Raw genomic sequence first — 23,915 nt, 5'->3', positions numbered from 1 at the left:
ACATATTAACCTCTTAGTTTAGATTATGTTAGCAAACAACTATTATGTTGGAAAAGAACCAAATAGAATTTTTGTCTAAAGATTTTATTTATTTATTTCAGAGAATGGGGAGAGAGAGAAAGAGCACAAGCATGAGCAGAAGGAGGGGCAGAGGGAGAAGCAGACACTCCACTGAGCAGGGAGCTTGATGTGGGGCTTGATCCCAGGATCCTGAGATCTTTACCTGAGCCAAAGGCAGACACTTTTTAACCAAGTGAGCCATCCAGGCACGACCCCTGGCCCCGCTTTTTAAAAACAGATTTCATTCATTTAGTAAAAACCAAATAGAATTTCTAGAAGTGAAAAACAGTCATTGACATTACAAACTCAATGGATAGGGTAAAGAACTGAAGAGTTTTGGCAAACCAGACAATGGATCTGAAGCAATTCTCCAGAAGGTGGTACAGAAAAGCAGAAGGAAAATATATCCACGTGCTAAAACACGACACAGCAGTGAGACATCATGCACCAGGGCCATATGTTAATATGGATGACTCTCATAAGCACATTATGGAGTGAAAAAAGCAAGTTGCTGGATAATTCATATCACACATAATTCAAAGACATACAAAATGAAACAATATATATCCACAATTAAACTCTAAGGGAGTTTCCTGAACAGGGAGCCTGACCCCACCGGAGGTTCATCCCAGGACCTTGAGAGCACGACCTGAGCTGAAGGCAGCCCCTTAACCAACTGAGACACCCAAGCACCCCTGGGAAAATGCCTTTCTATGTACAGATGCCAGGGGAAGGGGTCTCTGGGCCCTCAGCATCGTCATCTACCACGCTGGTATCACAGAGGGGTCTCCACCCTCACTGTCTCCTGCCCTGTTGTTTGGGTTCCTCTTCATGTCCTCTGCCTCTCGGTGGCTCTCAGAAGCTTGGGATCCTGCCTGTGCTTCTTACTCCCCCACCCCACCCCCCGTCCCGGGCTTCAAGAAACCCAGAGGATTTGTCTGAAGATCTCCACCAAACCACACTGGGTGCTTCCTTGGGCTTGCCCCAGGAAAGAGAGGTACAGATCCCCTTTGGCCTCAGTTTCCCAAACCTAGCTGGGGAGACATCATTCCTCCTCCAGATGTGACCCAGGGATCTGCAAGGCCCAGAAGCCCTTGTCAGAGACTCCCTGCTCCCCAGCCTCTAACCTGCACTCTCAGACTGTTTTTCCCTGTTTGCCTGCTTTCTTTCCTTTTTCTACTCCTCCTATGTTCCCAGTGCGCTGAGTTCCCCTTTGAAGCCATCCTTTTGAAACTCCAAAACCTAGGCTTTTGAACGTCAAATGCTTTTCTTCTTTTTTTTCCCCCTCAAATTACCATCTCTGCCAGGAGTTTTGAAAGTCTGTTTAGACTCTTAACTCTCTGCATTTTTGCAAAAATCAAAAACAAAAAAACAAAACAAAAAAAACCCCACCCAGTTCAGGGTAGTAGTTTCCAGGGGTTGGGGTGAGGGCAAGTTCAGGTCTTGATTGAAAATAATATAAAGGGTGCTTAGCTCTCTTGGTAGTGCACTGTTGATTAAGTTGAGTGATGGCCACATAGATGTCTGGTAGACCATTCTTATCCTGATAAATTCTTGTGAAATATATTAAATATACAAAATAGAGTATATAACTTAAAAAGTGGAATAAACACCTCTGTATTTACTGTCCAGCTTTAAGAAACAGAAGCCACTACCATTACCACTACCTTTGAACCCCCCATGTATATACTTTCCCAATTACATTACTCTTTATCCCTTATATGTACTATATTTATATTTTTGGGTATCTGATATACTTCATAATAAAGTTTTTATAGTCATTATAGTTTGCTTACTAGTATAGGTCATCATCAATTTAAATTTAAATCTTTGTCCTTTTTTAGAATTATTGTATTGATCATCTGAGTTAAAAATTATGTATTGTGTGCCTCTAAATTTCTAAACATAGCACATTTCAGTATCTTCCCACGTAGGCAATGTTTTGAAAGCATTAATGAAAGTTAATCTTTTGTCTGGCTCCAACAATTCTGATCAGAGAGAACAAAGTTTGCTGGCTAGTGCTCTAGGAAAATACTTTCAAAAGTCTGAGTTCATGCTGGGAGGGCAATATGGTGAAAGTCTCCTTTGGAAGATTAAAAAGAGTCATCATGATGGTAATATGGGAAAAAAAAGACAAAAACCATCTGTGGAATATGGGTTAAGGACCCTGTGGTAGAGCAGTGGGACCTTGACTTCTCATCTGTAAGAGAAAGGTTTCCTAGTTGTGAGGTCAGATGTGAGTTAGCTGCAAGGCTATTATTGATAGTCTAGAGAAGCCCCCCTGCATCTTCTGACAGCCACCTTCTTGCGGTGTCCTCACATGGCCTTTCCTCTGGGCACGCATGCACAGGAAGAGGGAGCAGGTGTCTCATCCTCCTCTTACAAGGCCACCAGCCCTATCAGGTTAAGGCCCCCACCTTATGACCTCATTTAACCTTTATTTCCTCCTTGAAGATCTTATCTCCAAATTACAGTCACATGGGGGGGGCAGCGGTGGTGGTGGTGGTGGTGGTGGTGGTGGTGGTGGTTAGGGCTTCGACATAGGACGTTTGAGAGAACACAGTTAAGTCCGTAGAAGATAATTTGTTTTGGTTGATAGTCTTTGATTTGGTTTGACAGGTGAGTTCTTAAATAGGTTTTGTTTTCTTTAATTTTCAAAAATACACCGTCATCAATTAAAACTTAGGTAAGTATGGTTGTGTTTTGTTCACTTATTTTCCCACGTGTTATCAAAACCCTATCCTGTTACGTGTGTGTCTATATATTTGCGTTTATTTCAGTTTAAGGCTCAGCCATCCCTTAGTAAGTCCAGTCATGAGAGCAGCAAACGTAGTTGTTGGTGTGTGTTCCAGTTTCATAGCTCTCTAAGATAACTGTGATTAGCACATTCGTTTATTTGCAATATTACTTCAGAGCCTCTAGGAAGGTAGATTCTATAATATGCCTCATAAAACCACTAGAAGATTTTTGACCTGTGAGAGTACTTGAATTGTATTCATTAATTCAGGCCAAATGGGAAAGGCTAATAAATGTGGGTACCCTTGAGTTTCATGGCAGGTAAGAGGTTGAAAACATGTAGTTGCTTTCTCAGGATTCAGAACTAAGTATCTTTTCCTACAACTCACATAAGGTGATTCTTTGTTAACAGATGGCTACTGGCTAATGTCCCCATAGTCTGCTGTCATGTATTGTGAGGCTGTGATGGGTCAGATGCAGGAATGGCTGGTGAGTACTCACTGAGCATTGCCCTTAGGAAAATTAGCCCTGGGGATGAGGAACAGAAGTTAAAAGGCATTCACAGTGCAGTGCTATCGTAGCTCTGATGACATGGTCACTATGAGAGACTGTGTCTGGAGATGCATGGGTAGCAGGGAAGCCACATATGGTTGTGTAGGTTGTGCCCTGAACAATTTCAGGGGGCATCTTTCATGTTGAATTCTGTGAGGGCAACCCTGATTGTGGAGAATCCAGTCCAGTCCTGAGGTATCAGGAAGGGCTTCCCTACCTGGAAGAAGTGATAATTATATTGTGACTTGAAGGATAAGTAGGACTTAACCCTGTGAGGATGATTAGGGAAGACAGGGTGGGGAGAGAATTCCAGGCAAAAGTTCAGAGGAAAGATTGATAAATTTATTTTGAAAGGTAGCTGGTGTTTATCTGAGTCTTGGCTGAGCCTCTAAAGAGTGGCAAAAAGGTCAGGAAAATGTGTGATAATCTGCTGTAGTAACCTTTGTAGTCCTTTGGCAGTTGACTTGAATTTGATTAATGTGTTTAACTGAAGGGGGAGATACACAAAACAGCAATTAAAATGTGTTGAGTGATGACTTAGCCACAGGTATCCTTGATTTTGGATAATGGCAGAGTATGAGGCAGAAACAAATGAATCGTATTCCTGACCTAAAACAGAAAACCAATACTATAATTTGAAAGGTCCTTAGACCTAATCCAGGAATCTGCTGGCTTCCCATTTTCTTCCACTCAAATGTATCTGTGAATTTTATTTTAAAAGCATTTTGAAGAAAATGTGTATTTATTTATTCATTCATTCATGAGAGACATACAGAGGCAGAGACACAGGCAGAGGGAGAAGCAGGCTCCCTGTGGGGAGCCCAATGTGGGACTTAATCCCAGGACCCTGGGATCATGCCCTGAGCCAAAGGCAGACACTCAACCACTGAGCCACCTAGGCACCTCAGAAGAAAATATGTTTAACAACATGGGTGGTTATCTATATTGTTGGTGTTTGAGGGATTGAATTAGTGATACTCAGTTCCCTACCAAAATTTTGAACCAATTGGAAGATAAAGGAGCCAGGTCAAAATGTCTCATTGGTTAATGGCAGAGCTTGGAGAGTGTGGTTTAGGTGTGTGGTAATAATGGGATTCCTAAGACTGTAACCCTGGATTAATCCCTCCAGCCCTGGAAGTGTTGAGTCAGCATAGGCCCCACATAGAATGAGATAAATGTAATCAACCTATACTTGGATACCATTTTGGACTCCTCTAGTTGAAAGTTTAGTCATGGAGCCCAGGTCGGCCTCCCTGGTCCTAGTTCCCAATGAAAGACTCATTCTACACTAGAATGAGGATCTTCCTTTTGTAAAGATTGTCAGAAGGTTATATGGCATACGGTCATATGTGGAGAAGTGCTGTATGGCACAACAATGATGGGAAGTTTTTTGTGGTGACTCACCCAAAAGCTTCATGGGACAGTAGAATGATTTTCCCATGTCTAGTTTTGTTAAGTAGATCTCTAAGATAAAATCATTTTCTTCTTTTTATTCCTAACTGTGACATCCCATATTTGGGGAAGCTACTTATAAAATTGATGGTGGTTTTGAATCACAAAAATGTGCTCCATCTTGGTTTTAATCAGATCTCTGGAATGTCAGCTACTGGAGAAGAGGGGCATTTGATTGGAGGTCCAACTCCTGACTGGCTTGATTTTCACTATTTTAGTGTCTTGTATACTGGCCGGGACAAGACATAACTTGTGTCTTAAAGAGCTATGGACTCAGTTTATTTCTTTCATCAGAGTTATCCTCTAGCAGGGTAGCATTGCTCCCAGGCTGGCTGTTGTGATTCACAGATTTTCTGGTGTATTATCAAGAGTTATCAGATGTGGAGCAACTAGAACTTTCATACACTGCTTGTGGGAAAGGGGTTGTCACAAAATGGCATAGTAACTCTGAGAAATGGCTTGGCAGATTCTAATAAAGTTAAACATACACTTGCCCTGTGACTGAGCAGTCATATTCTGGGTATTGAAATGGAAACGCATTCACATAAAACCCTGTTTGTGCATGTTCAAGGCAACTTAATTTGTGATAGCCAAAAGCTGGAAGCAAGTCAACTATCCCTCAACAGGTGAATAGATAAAAAAATTCTTGTATATTCATACACTGGAGTACTAGTCAACAATCAAAAGGAGTGGGTGTTAATTCACTGCTTGGGTGAATTGCAAGGTACGCAGTTTCCCAAGTGGAAAAAAATTTCAGCAGTTTCTTAAAATAGTAAACATAGATTTACCATGTGACCCAGAAGTTCCACTCCTGGGTATCTACCCTAGAGAAATGAAAACATGTCTACAGGGATTTGTATGCAAATATCCATAGCAGCATTATTCATAATAGCAAAAACGTGGAAACAACCCAAATGCTTATCAACTGGTGAATGGATAAGCAAAATATGGTATATTCATACATTGGAATACTGTTCAGCAATCAAAAGTAATGAAGTACTGATACCTTCCTTCCACACAGCTGAACCTTGAAAACATTACACTCAGTGAAGGAAGCCAACACAAATGACTACATATTTTATGATTCCATTTATATTGAATGTCCAGAAAAGGCAAATCTATAGAGACAGGGAGTAGATTAGTAGTTGCCTGGGGCTAACAGTAGGCAATAGGAAGTGATTACAGAATGTAATCAAAATGAAATGTTTCAAAATTATATTCACTTTCTTCACACACTGTGGAACGATGTATGGAACAGGGTGCTATCTTTTCTCAGGATTTCAGATGAAGCTTTTGAACTCAGAACAGCCCTTGTATGCTGTAAACAAGCCCACAGTGGTAGCCAGAACCAACTGGTGATCATCTCCTCCCAATTGCTCATATAGTGAAAGTTAAACCTCATTAGAGAACAATGTATCCATGCACCTGTTCTCCAGCTTCTTAACAAAGGCTTATTAATAGAGACATCTAAATATTACAGCAAGTGGATGGCTGTCTAGAATTACAGCTAGCTGAGTGTCGATTCATTCAACTGTCCTTCTGACAGCTTCAGTCACGAAAGCAGAGCTGGCACCAAAGTAATGGGGGCTAGTTTCTTTAATGGCCTCATGGGTTTTTTGTTTTTTTGTTGTTTTTTTTGTTTTGTTTTGTTTTTTTCTCACGGGGTTTTTGAACCATACTTTCTCCATAGTTAAATTCCTTCCTCAGACCACTAGTTTTTGGAAAGATACATATATAAACCATACGTAGGGATTTTGTGTCTTACTTTTAAAAATAAGAAAAGTTGGCAGTTGCACGCCATCAGCACAATATGCTCATACAGCTGTGAAGTGAGTTGTTTTCCTACCTAGGTGAAGCAGTCTTAAAATTGTTTTTCCCTGAAAAAGTCTTCAAACTTTTGCATCTTTGGAGTTAACCATCCTGTTTTAAGGGATATCAGATGTCAAAGGAATGTTATCCATATTTGCCTTCCGTAAGAGTTTAAAACTCCATTCTTCCCTGATATTAATCCTATACCTATGACATTAGTGGTTCATATTCTCCATCAGCTGCCATCTTATGTGCTACTTTTCTGGCCCACATACATAATAGGTTATTTCTCTTTGTAATCCAGAACACTATGATGTTGATCCAGTAAAATCTTCAGTGCCTCGGTTGGTCTCCATCATTTTTTTTTTTTTGTGGTACTGATTTTTTTGAGCTTTTTAAAAAAACTTAATGTTGTGTTTTCGTTCTTTGTAGTTAGCACCTTTTACAGTTCCCCGTCAGAGGATGTCTGTCTTCCACATGTAGCAGATGAAAATATGCCATTCATGTTTTTTCTAAACCTTTATCCTCTTCTTACCAAAATATGCCTCCACAGTCCTAATATCGTACTCTTTCTTGAAGTGGAAGACAGTAAACACAAACTTACTATCATGATGATGACTCTGTTCCTTTGTGTCATGAACTAAAGTGGTAATAAATATGAATCTAAGATGTTTGAGGAGTAACTCAAAGTCTGCCTTGAGTTAGCAATGTATCCTGTTGCTTGATAATAGTTTTGGCCCAAACTATCAGGCAGGCGTTGACCTTGTATCTTTGCTGTGGTGTTTTATGTTGCCATGTTTTACCACAAGAGGGCAGCAGCATCACCTTCACCGTCTCTCATCTTTAAAATGGGCACACTGGGCCCAGGTAGGGAGGGAAGTGTTTTATCAGTACATAAAAACAATATTCATCAGTTAATAGCACTTCTAGTATGATGATGATGGTTACTGGGAGAGAGTGTGAGGGCATTTCCTATAATTGAGGAATTTGTCTGCAAATATAAACTTCTATAAGAAAAAAACCTCCTGTTTCCCCTTTACACAATATTCAACACTGAACACTTCTGTAATGACTTTCTCACACCAAGCAATTCTCCAATTCTGATGGGTAGTGGCTGAGTGTCCTATGATTCAACTCAATTCTGACACTACCTGGAGATGACATTAACTCCCACAGGTTGAGGGCTCAGTCCCACAACACCACACCCCCTTCCCCAATGTCAGATGTCAATCACAAGTCCTAAGTGGTCACCTGCACTTCTGGCTGACCAGCTACACATCTGAGGTTCCCATGACAACCTCCTCAAGTACAGCATTTGTAGAATGGTTCAAAGAACTTGGGAAAATAGTTTACTTGTTTTATTGCGGGTTTATTATAAATGGATATAACTAAGGAACAGCCAGATGGAAGAGATACATAGAGCAAGGTACGAAGGAAGGAGTGTGGAGCTTTCGTGCCCTCTCTGGGTACACCACCCTCCCCATACCTTCAACCCATGTTCACCAACCCAGAAGCTCTCTGAGTCCCCATACTTTGGGGATTTTTGTGGAGACTCCATTACTTAGGCATGGTTAATTAAATCATTGGCCATTAGTGATTAACTCACTCTCTCGCTTCTTTCCCTCCCTGGAAGTTTGGGGCAGGGTTTAAGTTTTCAACTCTGTAAACATGAGAGACTCCTAAATCTGGGAAACGAACAAGGGGTAGTGGAAGGGGAGGTGGGCGGGGGGATGGGGTGACTGGATGACGGGCACTAGGGGGACACTTGATGGGATGAGCACTGGGTGTTATACTATATGTTGGCAAATCAAACTCCAATTAAAAAATATACAATAAGGGATCCCTGGGTGGCGCAGCAGTTTGGTGCCTGCCTTTGGCCCGGGGCGCGATCCTGGAGACCTGGGATCGAGTCCCACGTCGGGCTCCCAGTGCATGGAGCCTGCTTCTCCCTCTGCCTATGTCTCTGCCTCTCTCTCTCTCTCTCTCCCCCCGTGTGTGACTATCATTAAAAAAAATACAATAAATAAATAAAAAGTTTTCAACTCTGTAATCATAAGGTTGGTTCCCCCTGGCAACCAGCTCCCATCTTGAAGATTATCGAGGAGCCTCCAGCCACCAGTCATCTTACTAGCATACAAACAGACACTAATCACTCAATTCCAAGGGTTTTAGGAGCTATGTACCAGGAGATTGGGACAAAGACCAAATATATAGTTCCTCACCTCTTTCATTAGAGTAGTAGTCATCATGAAGACCCTGTGCTAGTATGGTTTACCTTTTAGTTACCTCCACTAATAATGATGCTGATACCATAAATAAACAGTGAGTTATGGGAAGCAGCTATTGATTTGAGAGAAGGAGAGTCTTCTGTAAATGACTTACTTTGGTTTCCTGATGAAGACATCAAAGTTAAATCGTGTGATAGGTCGCCTTCTTCAGACTCTGCAGGTCATCCTGTAGACATGATGAGTGTTGAAGTGCCACGGAGTCCTCTCTTGTCATGTACAACTTCATTAGGAAATAACTGCCTGACCAGGGAGTGAAGAAATAATAGTAATTTAAAAAACCCAATACAAGTTCCATCTGGAGTGGAGAGCAACCCCAGAGAACCTTGAGCAGAACCCTACTCTGGTGACCCATGGAAGAGCTGAGGCTGCCACCACCAGCCCCATTGCTGCAACCCTGAGCAGCAGGGCTAAGGCCCAGCAGCCTCCTGCCACCCCTCCTCAGCGCAGCCACTGCTCACTGTGGCTCAGGAGCATGGTGGAGGGAGCAGTGGCTCACCCACAGAGACGAGAAAGTCCTTGTGACAAAAGTTTAAGGAACAGTAAAATGGTTCAGGACACCTGGGTGGCTCAGTGGTTGAGTGTCTGCCTTTGGCTCAGGTCATGATCCCAGGGTCCTGGGATCAAGTCCCACATCAGGCTCCCCACATGGAACCTGCTTCTTCCTCTGCCTATGTCTCTGCCTCTCTCATGAATAAATCAATAAAATCTTTTTTAAAAATGGTTGCATGTAAGAAACAGCTATGGTTTCATCCACAGGAATGACACCAAGTGATATATATTTATTTGTACACTAGACTGCCATAAAGAAGAACCTCCAGGAAGCACCTTCCCAGTGCAGGGGGTAGAGAAACTATGTGGTTCAAAGTTCTTGACAGAGAAAAGGGTGTAGAAGCAACAAATGTTGGCCCTGGTAGATTTCCAGTGCCAGGCAATAAATATGGAGCAGCGTATAACCATTACAGACTTTATGCGGGGTCCTCCATGTGCTCCCCAGCAAAATAACCACAGTGCTGAGAATGGGAAACAGAAAGAGGGATTGTAGAGCTCCCCCGGACACCAGGCCCAGCAGCACACACCTTACTCCATACAGAGACCCTATGAGGGCTGACCAGTCTTCCAGCCCTCCTGTGTAGGGAGGGAGAAGACTGCCAACAACCAAGGTACAGGAAAACAAAGTAGACCAGGGATACAGATTATCCATTGGGGTTAGAGACTGTGATTCTCTAGGATGGCCATGGAGAGGAGTGGGAAAATCAAGGAGAAGGGACTGACCATCAGCAACCACCTCAACGTAGGTACCTCCCCAACTTCAATTACCAGCACAGACACCCAGGAAACTGTAAACCACAAGATGGCCAAGAGACCACAGCTGGAAAGTCTGTTCCGAGGCTGGGCAGGGAGACACTAAGTGCTAGCTTACCATCTCTGACATCATCCTGGTTAGTCACCCAACAAGAAGAAAAGAATGTGAAATACCAGCAATAAGACATGAAAAAAAGATTGGTGCTGAAGACCTCAAGTGCTTGCTTGCTTTTTGCCCTATGACCTGATGACCTGAATGATCTACATTATGGGGTTTTTATTATTTTTTCTCTAAAGACATCATCTTTTTCTTTCTTTGTAACAACCAACGTGTTTTTCCTTAAAGTCTGGCTTTTCCTCCTACACCTTTAAAGGTTTTTTTTTTTTTTTTAATTATTTATTTTTGATAGTCACACAGAGAGAGAGAGAGAGAGGCAGAGACACAGGCAGAGGGAGAAGCAGGCTCCATGCACCGGGAGCCCGACGTGGGATTCGTTCCCGGGTCTCCAGGACCGCGCCCTGGGCCAAAGGCAGGCGCCAAACCGCTGCGCCACCCAGGGATCCCCCTTTAAAGGTTTTAAAACTGTTTTATATCTGGTTAAGTTGAGATTATTAAGAACCTCATTCTAGAGATGCCTCAGTGGCTCAGTGGTTGAGCCTCTGCCCTTGGCTCAGGTCTTGATCCTGGGGGCCTGGGACTGAGTCCTGCATTAGGCTTCCTGCAGGGTGCCTGCTTCTCCCTCTGCCTGTGTCTCTGCCTCTCTCTCTCTCTCTCTCTCTCTCTCTCTCTCTCTCTGTCTCTCATGAATGAATAAATAAAATCTTTTTTAAAAAGAACCTTGTTCTTCATTAGTAATCTTTTATAATTTGATTTTTCTCACAAAGGTCAACCAGCTACAAGTATCTGTTAATGCAGATCTTTAATAATAACAATAATAATGATGGTGATGTGGCAGAGACACTGAGTCTGGCTTAAAGAACTGTACTTTTCTAGATTTTATATATATAATTCCTCAACAACGTCTTGTGAGTTCTCATATGTCTTGGTGATAAGAGACATTATAGAATATTATGCACAGAATATAGTAAACATACAACTTTCTTTCTTTTTCTCATGGAACTCTCTGTTAATGGCAAAATGAGACATGGGAGCATTTTTTTTTTTACCCTTCTGTCTTTTAACACTGTTAGCAAAGAACTGAATGTAGAGAGAAGTCAGAAATCTTCCCCCTAAGAGAGAACTGTAGGAAGTTTCTTGTGGAGATTTATGTTCTCTTCATATGTCGCTCACTTTTCCTGTGGCATGTGGGACTCCTGTCCAGGACCAGGGGAGCAACACTCCTTCATTGTGGAACCACATGCTTATCCACAACTTTGCTGAGGTTGTTTTTTTCCCCCTAATGGGAAACCCCACCTAAGAACGGAATGAGACCTAGAGACTTGCAGCTAATTATTTTAGCTGTATCATAGCCACAGCTCCAAGAAGACAGCTGCACAGTCCTTGCGTCGCGATAGCAAAAATTTGCACCATGAGGTTTAGCTCCCCAAGGGGTAGAATTACTTCCTCCGTGATACCCAGTACTTGAAATGACCTAAACAAAAGCACTGCTTTGCTTTCTCTTTTGTCTTCTCTGCCCCCCCCCCGCCCCTTTCTCTGGTGGGTGGCAGAGCAAATTGCATTTTTAGGAGCTAGAAATTCCTGTGGCCTGGTCCTGGCTGGCAGATGGCAGCAGGACTGGCCTGAGGGCTGCCGCTTGTACGGATCAAAGCTCAGCAGTTGTGCTCTGTGCTGTCCTTGGCAGAAAAGGCTTTGCCTCTCTTACCATTCTATCCTCCTCCACCAGAAGCCTGAGAAAGGAGACATGGTCACTTGGGGAAAATGCTCAGTGCCATAATAACCAGGAAAGGTACTGTCCCACCTCGTCCTCCTGGTGGATGAGGGACTCAGGCCAGAGGATGTTAACCCTTTGGAAGGACCGTGCAGCTGCTCCTAAAATACACTATACCTGGGTTCTAAGATGACTTCTGTGTCTCCTAGCTATTGTAGACCGACTGTCATTATTTCCATGCTCCCTCTGTCCTTCCACAGACCTGATGGGGGTCTTTTTTCCTTCCCACTGTTTCAGGGCTCATCGTTGGGGTGATCCTGAGGTACGGCACCCCTGCCACCAGTGGTCATGACAAGTCGCTCAGCTGTACCCAGGAAGACAGGGCCTTCAGCACTTTATTGGTGAATGTCAGTGGGAAGTTCTTCGAATACACCCTGAAAGGAGAAATCAGCCCTGGCAAGATCAACAGTGTGGAGCAGAATGACATGCTGAGGAAGGTGAGCTGGGGAGTACTCTGCCATTGTGGCCCTGACATGATTTTCGACTTTCTGATTCCATCTCAGCCCTTGTAGAGGGAAATCCTTTTAGAATCCTGGAGCATGGATAACATTCCTGGTTCTCAGTTTTGCTAGGAGGTGAACCTGAGCCCATTTGCTTTGTTAGGGTTAGTAGCTGACACAGACCGCCAGTGGTGCAATGGGTTTGTTCAACACCACTCAGCTTGTCTCTCCATCCCCATCTCTCCTTTACCACATCTCTTGTTACAGTTTAGGGATGAGGTTGTTTCTTTCTTAAAATAAGATTGGTTTCACTTTAAGCTTGTTTGTTCAGTATTCCAAATGGTAGGTCTTAGCTCTTCCTGGTTCTTTTGCCAGATTGTACAAATACTTATTGAGTGTCCATTCTCATTAGTGAGTTATGCCAAAGGCTTAATGAATCTCTGGAGGAAGAATATCTTGTCTTAGAATTTGAGTCCAAGTGCTGTTTTTCATTCGATGTTGGCAATAGCTAAAGTACACGACAGAAGGATAATTTATCTCCTCACTCAGGTGATTTCCAAGAAAAGCAAGAGATCTGTACTTATCCACACATTCTCTCTTTACTCTGTAGACCCAGGCTTATCAGCAGGAAGGCTTCTGTCTAAGCTCTGGGTGATCCAGGCTGTGGAGAGCCTCTTTTTGTATAGAACAAAGCTAATGTGTGCAAAGGCTTGCAGCAAAAGGCATGGTGTAGGCTGTGCTCTGAAAATTAAATTATTATTGACTTTAGGATCGACCTTAATCCTTAAGGAAAATTATTCTTAATCTGGAGTTTTAAACATGCCCATATTTTCTGTGTCCTCAAAGGCAGTCCTAGTGAACTTTATGTTCTCAACCCCTCATAAGAATGTCTGGGATTTCCATAAACATTGGTAAAATAAAATGCAACCGAGAAAGATACTCAGTGTAATCACCATGCTCATAGCTGTTTGGAAATGGCAGCTTGAATCTCTTGTGGATAGGGTGGGGACAAAAGGAAAAGGAACCCAACCCATCTCCATCTTTTAGATCATTATAGAAGGTGATGCTGACTTTTGCTCCTTTTACCTTTAGAAAAAGGTTGATTCGCATCCCTTTTGTTTAAACTTTTGCTGCACAAAGCAAAGGTGGGAGAGCAGACAATGCTGAGAGCACTGTTGTTAGCTGAGGAGAAAAGAGATGTGCCGAGGCAGCTTGATGCACCGTATTGGAGTAGGTGGCAGGAAACGCTCGTGCTACTTCCTGCATGACTGTGGCCTCAGCGCTCTCATACTGAGTATCATTCAAAGCCCCTTCTCATTCTGACATTCCCTGTTTTTCTCACTACTCCTATCTTCAGCAAGAAGATCAAATAAAGCATAATTTGTGAGAATCATTTCACTTTTAATTAGGCTGGTTAACATTTCCAGTTTCTAAAGAGAAATGGTAACTTAACTTTTTTTTTTTAAGAGACAGCAGCAGAAGAAGGGGCAGGGGAAAGGGAGAGATAGCATTTTAAGCAGGCTTCACACCCAGCATGGAGCCCCACACAGGGCTCGATCTCATGACCCTGAGATGAAATCAAGAGTCGGACACTGAACTGACTGCGCCCCCCAGGCACCCCCTAACCTGACTTTTAATAATTAGAGTGAGGCTTTAAAATTAATTTTAGTAAGAGCCTATCAATTTACCGACATGAACGAATTCTTTAAAAAGTTTGGGAAGTATATTGACTGCTTAATTCTTTACTGAACATGAAGAGTTTCGGAGTGATTTTCCTATATGAAGCCTGCAAGTGCATTTCAGTCCCTCTAGAGCTGCCAGATTTTCATGTTGATGCTGAGAAAGCTGCTAGCATCATTGGCGACTCTGATCTAGGCCGCATCAGGTCTCACAAAAGGCTGATCACTCAGGAGAGACTTAAATTCAGTAGAATGGGAGTGCCTGGGTGGCTTAGTTGGTTAAACATCTGGCTTTGGCTCTGGTCATGATCACAGGGTCCTGGGATTAAGCCCCGCATTGGGCTCCCTGCTCAGCAGGAAGTCTACTCCCCTCTCTCCTTCTGCCATTCCCCCAACTGCTTGTGCTCTCTGGCTTTCTCTATCTCTCTGTCAAATAAATAAAATTTTTTTTTAAAAAAGTTCAGTAGAGGGCAGCCCCAGTGGCTCAGCGGTTTAGTGCTGCCTTCATCCCGGGGTATGATCCTGGAGACCCAGGATCGAGTTCCGCGTCGGGCTTCCTGCATGGAGCCTGCTTCTGCCTCTGCCTGTGTCTCTGCCTCTCTCTGTGTGTGTCTCTCATGAATAAATAAAATACAATCTTTAAAAAATAAATAAATAAAAAGTTCAGTAGAATGGTGTCTATAGGCAGTTCTGTGGGAGGATCCAGAAATTTAATAAAGAATCATGATGGCATCTTTTATTGCAGTTGAGCCTTTATAAAGGCTTGATAAAAATCAAGATGTTTTTATTTCTTGTTTAAAAAACATTGGCCAGGAGCTTTCTGAGTCCTTGGAATTACATTGTCATTTCTTTTTTTTTTTTTTTTTTAATTTTTTTTTTTTATTTATTTATGATAGTCACAGAGAGAGAGAGAGAGAGAGAGGCAGAGACATAGGCAGAGGGAGAAGCAGGCTCCATGCACCGGGAGCCCGATGTGGGATTCGATCCCGGGTCTCCAGGATCGCGCCCTGGGCCAAAGGCAAGCGCCAAACCACTGCGCCACCCAGGGATCCCACATTGTCATTTCTTAATATGTATTAAATAACACACCAAGAGCAAGAGTCAAAGTGCTGTATAGAGAAGAACATGTTGGTCCACAGGGGAAACTGTGGCTGATCTCTTGTGATGAGTCCGTGATTTTTCACACTTACCTTATTTGCTTCCAGACTTTAGTCAATGGCTTAAAATGTTAAGCAAATATTGTAACACCAACTGGCATTAAACTAGAATTTGACTTCTCTCTCTATCTCTCTCTCTCCCTCAAGTAGGCTCCATGCCCAGCGTGGGACTTGAACTCATGATCCTGAGATCAAGAGTTACATGCTGTACCAACTAAGTCAGTCTGGTGCCCTCCCCCCGACTTTTTTCTTTTTAAACTTTCAGGTAACATTTGATCCAGAGGTCTTCTTCAACATCCTTCTGCCTCCAATTATTTTCCATGCTGGCTACAGTTTAAAGAAGGTAAGAGATTTTTGCCAGTATTTCTTAAAGCACGGGAATTGCTGTGTTAATGTACCTACATAACTTTCTAACTTTTCCCTTCTCCCAGATTGCTTATTACTGTGTTCTGCGCCCACTCAGAGACTATAGTTGTCTCCATCATCAAGTGATTCATCTCTGTTCTAGAATCTGGAGTGCTCCTACATTGCCAGTAGGAATGTAAAATGGGGCGGCCACTCTGGAAAGCAGTTTTATAGTTTCTTATAAGACTGAAGTTGAAGTTACCATATGACCCCACAATTTTATTCCCAATGATTTCTCCCAGAGAAATGAAAACTTATGTTCACACAAAAGCCTGTACATAATGGCTCATAGCAATTTTATTTGTAATAGTTCCCAGCTGGAAACAACAACAACGTCTTGCAGTTAGGTGAATGGTTAAACACCCATCCATACCATGGCATATTACTCAGCAACAAAAAAGGAGCAAACTATTAATACAACAATTTGGATGGACCTCAAAGGCATTATGCTGAATGGAAAAAAAAAACCCAACCTCAAAAGGTCACGTACTGTATGAATTCATTTATGTAGCATTCTAGGCATGACAAAAGTATAGGGATGGAGAACAAATTAGTGGCTGTGCTGTGGGTTAGGGATGGTGGGAGTGAGGGGGTGTGACTGTAAAGGATGTCATGGTGGTGATGGCACAGCTTCATGTCTTGATTGCAGCCATGGATACGTGAATCTACACGTAGGATAAAATGAAACAGAGCTATTCTCACACTTTGTCCCAATGTCAGTTTCCTGGTTTTGATCTTGTAGTACAGTTACATAAGGTATAACCAGTGGAGAAAACTTGGCAAAGGTACACAGGACCCCTCTATACTATCTTTGCAATTTCTCTGAATTTGTAATTGCTCCAAAATAAAAAGTTTAAAAAAAAGCTATCCTTATCTCTCCTACTTTCCCTCTGGACTTAGGTTTTCTATACAAAAATATGTATCCTTTTCTTGTCTACTTTATGTGGTTGCAAAAGTATCTAAATCTATATGACAGCTATTGACATGTAACAAATAGGAGATGTTTTATGAGTATAAATAATGTTATTCTTTATCTAAGTGAAGAATTTGGGAACTCTTTATCAGATCAAATGGGTGATGAATAATTTGGTGTTGTAAATCACTAATCTTAATGTATCATCAAGGTTGCTTTAAAATGAAAGCAAATCATTGGTTGTAGCCATTCTAATGGCTGAAAAACACTTTAGGTTCTGCAGAGCCTTCCCTATGTTGGCCTCATTTTCTCAGAAGAAAAATAACAGGCTTTGCCAGATACCAATTTAAGTTGTTTTTGAAATGCCAGTCTCTCGAGCTATCTGCTATTAGTTCAGTCTCTTTCCTTTTTAAATAGTCCTTATAATGGCACTGAAATAGTTGGTTCTTGTATGGTTTTGCCATCTGTGATTAAAGCTGCTGTCAATTAAATGTATAATAACCATTTCACCACTTAACTACGGGCACGGAAACAAATATATTCAGACCCTTTGACCTATGCACATGGAGTTGTCATGCGGACATGGGCCTTTTTTTTCTAACTTGAAAAAATGTCATTGGAATTAGCTATGATTTTGTGCTACTGCTCAGTTTGCTTACGGGGTGTGTCACCAGCAAAATAATTCACCTAATGAAAGCTTTCGTGTTTTGTGAACTTCTCCCACCAAACTTGCTCTTTCTTGATATCTCTCTCAGTCTTTATCTCTCTCTGTCTCTCTGTCTCATGTTAACATTTGTCAGTGAGGAACGGGAGAAGGAGTAGAAATGCAAGTCTTAGAATGGTACAGCTAGAAATTGGAATGCCAGGTGGACTTTCACCAATAGCACACCTCATCCTGATCAGTCTTCAGCCTGTACTCTTGAAGACTTTACCAGAGCTTTGCCACCTCCTTTGTCTCTCTTTGCCATTCTAGAATGGAGAGGGAAAAGTAGGGGGTACTGAACCAGTCATAGCTATGGGAACTACACATGACTGGCCAAATAAGAGGAAGATAAAAGACCTAGGATTCTGGGATGCCTGGGTGGCTCAGCGGTTGCGTGGCTGCCTTCGGCTTGTGTTGTGATCCCGGGATCCAGGATCAAGTGCTGCATCGAACTCCCTGTGAGGAGTTTGCTTCTCCCTCTATGTCTCTGCCTCTCTCAGTCTGTGTCTCTCATGAATAAATAAATAAATCTTAAAAAAAAAAAGACCTAGGATTCTGCTAGCACCTAGCACTAGGACTAGGAGGTGCTATACTTTCTTCCCTACAAGGATGTAGTAGGAGTCGAGAAGGGTGGCTTGTACAGTGAGACTCTAATGCCCTGCACTAAGAAGACGCGCTTTCCAGGCTTGACACTGCAGTTGATCGGTGACTCCAAGCAGCTCACACACAGGAGTCTACTCCTTCTCCTGTTCCTCACTGTCAAGGTGTTATGGGGAGCCCTGTGTGTGAGAGACATCAAATGTCCCCATAACACCTTCATGATGAGGTGGCTGCAAAGATTGGATGGGCTACTATATGTGAAAGTACAGTATAAACCATGAAGTAGATAGTCAAGCACTTGGTGTCATAATTCCCAAATAAGTGGCACAGTGTACCATTCTTTTCAAGGCATAAAATTCCAGTTCATACCAGCATATATGAGTGGAGATGGGTAATTGTGTATGTGTGTGTGTGTGTGTATGTGTGTGATTTTAGAATATGTCATGGGTGTATTTGGGGTGGCAGATTTATATTCCTCATTTGTGTGTATGCGTGCGCATGTTATAAGCGCTTTTCTTTATGTGAATCAAAGGTATCTTTGTGTATCCACAAATATACATTTAAGGTAACAGTTTCAAAGGCTCCAATCAAGTATCACAAATTATTCAAATACCTATCATTGACCATTTAAAATATTTTCGCTTGTTGATTTTCAAACAAATTTGTGACCCAAAACACCTTACATGAATGCCAGGACAATCTGTGAGACAAATCATACCCCAAGAGAATCACTGGGCAGTGTGAAGTTGGGTTCTCAGACATCTTTGCTGACCGCCAGCCGCTCCTTCAGATGCCTGCTGGTCCAGGTGAAGACATGCGTCTGGCACAGAAGCCACATGGAGGGGATGGAAGTCTGGCATCTGCACACAGGCTGTCAGCTCAGTTCTCCTCCAGCAGCATCCAGACCTGAGCACTGGGACTTGCTACATGGAGGATGAGTGCTAAAAGCAGCATGTTTTGTGTGCAGCCAACACTTGTGGCCACACCTGGACATGGGCCACTCAGCCCCACACACAACCAGACTGAAGCTGAGAAGGCCTCCTAACAATGTCAGTCCTGTTAGAGGTGCACCCTCATGTACCTTGCACCTGTGCCCAGCTTTTCTGGCCCATCCTGCCCCTATCAGGCCCAGGATCTATAGGACACACCTGATCCCCCCACATCTGGACCCCTCGACCACCCACAAGACCCAGTTTCTCTCCAAGCCCACAGATGAGGGCTCAGATTCAGCTTTACTTGCCAATGCAATCTGAAGCACAAACCCATCTTTCCACTAACACGCTCTCTCTCCTCTCCACGTGGGTCCTGGACCTCCCTTATTCCCACTTTCTTCCAGCCCAGGACCAAAGGGGACACTTTGCATTGCCCCTCAAACCCACCCTGGGAACCTGAATCCAGCACCCCTAAGATCTAGATGCCCTAGAGGGTGGCACCGGGGACCTGGGATTCATCACGGAAATCACACGGATAAGGGCTCCTCCGGGCTCTAGTCTAAACCGGTCCCTCTCACATGACCCTGAGACCCACCTATCACATGCAAGCTCCAGAGCAGTTGTCAGCTCAGAGCTGGGCTGCACAGCCCCAAGGTCCCTTCCTCCCTGGGGCCCCAGAAGCCCTACCAGATCATCAGCAGTCATTCCATGAGAACTAACTTTCCAGGAGGAGAATCCACAGCTCTTATATTCCTGATTTTTTTTGGCAAATATGAATATGAATTTACTAAATGTATTCAAACTAACCATAGTGATAGTTACCCAAAAGGAGAGCTGAGTGGCAAGGAAAACCAATTCTGGGATTAAAATCTGTTCCTGGATACTTCACATGATTTTCCTTGGTCTCGTGTCTCTACCTTGATGGACTCCTAGGCCTCCCTGCTTTAAGCCCTTGATTGAGTTTTTAAAAGGCAATTAGGCTTTGATTGTTGTTGTTGATTTTTTTTGAAACCTAATTTTTTCAAAACACTGGTGGATATAAATATGTTCACTTAAAAAAAAAAAAAAGCCTGGGGACAGTGACTGACTTAAAAGGCAAACATAATGTGTCCACAATATATTCAGGCAGCACCCTCATTTGGTGATTGTTGGTGTGGCAAGCCCTTAAAGGATTCTCTTCTGAGCAGGTGGCTTAAGGGCACTAGGCATTCCTTGATACCTTCTTCACAGCCTCAGAGAGGGCCAAGCATTAGGAAAGGCTGAAGCCAAGGCTTCAGATCCTATGCTTACAATACAGGTCAGAGGCCACCCACAGCCCTCTGTGTGGTCACACTTCCTGGTGGCTGCTTGATCCATGCTGAGTTCTTCCTAGGTCCTGTCCTTCCCTGATGTTGCTCAGCTGGCATACTGGGACTCTCCTGCCTTTTAAATTTTTATATAAAGTATTCCTGGCCCTTATCGAATTAGGGTGTTTGTGGGTTTTTGTTTGGTTTTGTTCAATAGTTCTGATTGTCCAATGAGAACAGCTTATGCCTTGAAGAGTAAGAACTGTGGCTTAGGGTCCCAAGAACAGGGATTTTCCCCCATCAGAGTATCCCAAAGGCCTAATGACTTATGAGAAGCAAATCTGTGTGTGTGTGTGTGTGTGTGTGTGTGTGTGTGTGTTAAGGTAACCGGTGAATGTACAGAAGCATTGAGAGGATTGCAGTTTGGCCATCTCCTTCTGAATAATTGCTAGATCTTACATTGGTGTAAGTATAGACACTTCTTTTTTTTTTTTTAAGACACTTCTTATACATATATGTAAACTTATACATTTGCTCATCTTAAATGGAACTACTTATTTTTCCTTTCTCCACTTCCATCTCTATTGGCCCTCTTTCCCAGGCTCCAACAATCAATCCAGAAGGATATCAGGAGACACTTCAGATGCCATGAGGCAGATAATTACGATACAGTTTTCTGATACTGAATTAAGCAGAAAGCCCTTTAGACAGCACTTTCATACTTTATCAGTTTCAAACTTCTATCTGTAATGATCTTCTAAGGTACACCAGACATGGGAGTGATTAGCTGATCACTAGAGTAAAAGAGTAAAAGAGTTTGGGTTAGATCTATGAAAATGATTGGTCTACTTACACACAGTCACTCACACTCATGTACACTTTCTCTCTCTCAGTGTAATTTAATATAATCAGAGTAGTTGTGTCTGAGATTTACTAAGCCCTTGCTTGCTCGTTCAGTGATTAATGGGATCAGAGTTATTTTAAAACCTCAATGTTTATAGCTAAGTAGCTTTATTCAGGAGTAACTTCAGTTATTTCTTGTTATAATGCAATCAATAAGTAAAAAATCACTTTTAAGAGACTTCTGTTGTGTTTCTTATGCTTGATATCAAAAATCACAATGTGATTCCTGCCTCTTGTTTTATTCAGAGACACTTTTTCAGAAATCTCGGGTCTATTCTGGCTTATGCTTTCTTGGGGACTGCCGTTTCCTGCTTCATTATTGGGTAAGTTACTCTTTGTCATTAATCAGATTAACACATTTTCCAAAGAGGTGAAATCCACATGGGTCCTGCAGAGCCCAGTGTTTTCCCCAGCTATCACAATATTCACATTGTGTGAACTTCAAGTGGACAGTGTGACAGTGTGTTGATATTGATTTGATATATTCATAAGTTGCAAGATCATTACCACCATAGGATTAGCTACCACCTTCATCCTGTCACATAGTTACCATTTTTCTTGAGATGAGTACATTTGAGACCTACTCTCAGCAAAATTCAAGTATATGATACAGTATTATTAGCTACAATCACCATATTGCACCTTACATCCTCAAACTTGTTAATCTTCTAACTGTAAGTTTGTATCCTTTGAGCAACATCTCCCCATTTCCCATGCCCCCAAACCCCCACAACCACCAGAGTCCAGGATTTTGATGCTGATGCTGATGGCAGTTAAGCTCTAGAGCTACATTGTGTAGTGTGGTAGCTATTAGCCATGTGTAGCTATTTAAATTAAGATTAAGATAAATTAAAATGAACTATAATGTATACCTAGTCCCCAGATCTTGGTTCCTGATCACATTCTCCAGTGAAAAGAACCAGGCCACCTTGCAGAAATGGTTGATTCTAGGGCAGGGGCAGCAGATACACAAGATAAGAACGGAGTGTATCAAAAAAAAAAAAAAAAAGAACGGTGTATCATAGTGCCGAAAAATAAGGAAGTGCCCAGAAAACAGAGAAACAGAAGGGCTTGGGGCTTATCAAAGAGACAAAGAGCCAACCTGAAAGCTCCCCTAAGGCCAATGGCCAGAGAGCAACAAAATAAATAACATTGTACTGGGCTCAAACCATAAAGTAAACATCTGAGTCTCTGCTAATGTTAATAAATGATTAGATGAATAAATAAATGGAGAAGTGACAGATCTCCTGTGCAGAAAAATTCCAAATAATTTATGTTGACCTACTCCCTCCTTCCCCATCCCGCCCCACAAGAGCAGGAGCTTGTGTCTCCTTCAGCTGTGATTGCAGGCTATGCATAGTGACTTCCTCCCACAGAATATAACAGGAAAAAAGGAGGAAGAAAGCATAGCTTTACAGCGGAGAAAACCTGACAAACACCAGCTCAGCCAGATGATCCAGATCAGCAGCCATAGTGGTAAATCACACTGATACCTCTGCACCCTTGATGTTTGTGATGAGAGTGGCACTTTCCCTCCCCAAAAAACATTACCTCAGTGTAATTGTGAGAAAAAAAATCAGACGTGTCCTCATGGAGGGAGTTTCTACAAAGTACCTGACTAACACTCCTCAAAAGTGACAAGGTCATCAAAAACACACAGAGTCGGAGAGATTGTCACAGCCCAGAGGAGACTAAAGAGACATGATGTCGAGGTGTTGTGTGGTATTTCAGATAGGATCCTGGAACAGAAAAGGGACATTAGGTAAAAGCTAAGGAAATTGGAATAAAGCATGGACCTTCGTTACTTTTTAAAAATTAGCTAAAAAGCTGGAAGGGATAAAAGGCAAGGGCCTTTTGTGTCACCAAAATAGTAGGAGCTTGGACTTCATCCTTTAAGAGAGACAGACCACCAAAGAGTACCAGGTTAGATGACTGGCGTTGGTGGCAAGATGAGAAAAGGCTGTCAGGGAGAAGCCCAGCGTCCGAGTCTGTTTGTGGTAGGCGGAAATGGAGAGACAGGTGTAGTTTTAGGAAATGTCTGAAAGGATGGTAAAAGAAGCCTCCAACAGGCAACAAAAGGCAAATCACCTCTGTCTCACAGAGTTACTGGGAATCAAAATTGAACTGTTTGTCTGGAACAGTGCCCGGCACACAGTAAGGAAGCATTAAGTTATAGCTACATATTCTCCAAAGGATTCAATTCTGCAAATAATTCTTGAGCTCCTAGCTTAGTAAATCTGTCATCCTAGGTGCCCGGGATACAAATGTAAGCCATGGCATGGTCCCTACCGGCAAGAATATTATTATTAGAGTGTTAGCTGTGGGGTACAATGAGTCTATTCTGTGGTTATTTTTATTCTCCTAACCCCTACAGTTGTTGTCGACACACACACACACACACACACACACACACACACACACACCCTTTAGTAACACGTATTAGGCCTTTTAACACCCCTCACTCTTCCCATTTTGTAAGCTGTCCTGTAGGAAACGTGCTCCAGCCAAGTAAAAATATTTAACTTGGTAGCCTGTCTTGGACTGTGCCACATCCTATGCAGCATAAGAAGCATCAGAAGGGCTGCCGCTGGCCTGCCCTAACCCATGCAGAGAATGAGAAGCCAGATATGTCGCTGGAGTACCCTGATGTTTTACTAGGATGTTTAGACAGTTTTGCTTCTGTTCCCTTTTTTGAAATAATTCTTGGCAGAGAAGATTGGTCACCTGCACCTTTGGGGCCTACCCATCCTTTTTTTTTTTTTCTCTCTCCAGCTCATCCAGCGCACTCATTTCCACAGCTTTAAACACA

At 42.6% G+C, this 23,915-nt stretch overlaps 1 protein-coding gene across 3 annotated transcripts in view; it reads left to right on the top strand.

Moving 5' to 3' along the window:
* SLC9A7 (solute carrier family 9 member A7) overlaps positions 1 to 23,915 on the top strand; it is a 147,732-nt gene that overhangs the window by 55,862 nt on the left and 67,955 nt on the right. For all 3 annotated transcript variants that reach the window (XM_041741643.1, XM_041741644.1, XM_041741642.1), the window contains exons 2-4: positions 12,326 to 12,525; positions 15,630 to 15,707; positions 21,353 to 21,429. In XM_041741643.1, the coding sequence (XP_041597577.1) occupies positions 12,326 to 12,525; positions 15,630 to 15,707; positions 21,353 to 21,429 (355 nt within the window). The remainder of the gene's footprint in view (positions 1 to 12,325; positions 12,526 to 15,629; positions 15,708 to 21,352; positions 21,430 to 23,915) is intronic.

The sequence above is a fragment of the Vulpes lagopus genome, chromosome X, assembly GCF_018345385.1.
Source record: "Vulpes lagopus strain Blue_001 chromosome X, ASM1834538v1, whole genome shotgun sequence".
NCBI classification, from domain to species: Eukaryota; Metazoa; Chordata; class Mammalia; order Carnivora; family Canidae; genus Vulpes; species Vulpes lagopus.
Note: the sequence above shows the minus strand (reverse complement) of the source record. Positions and strands in the feature narration are given on the sequence as shown.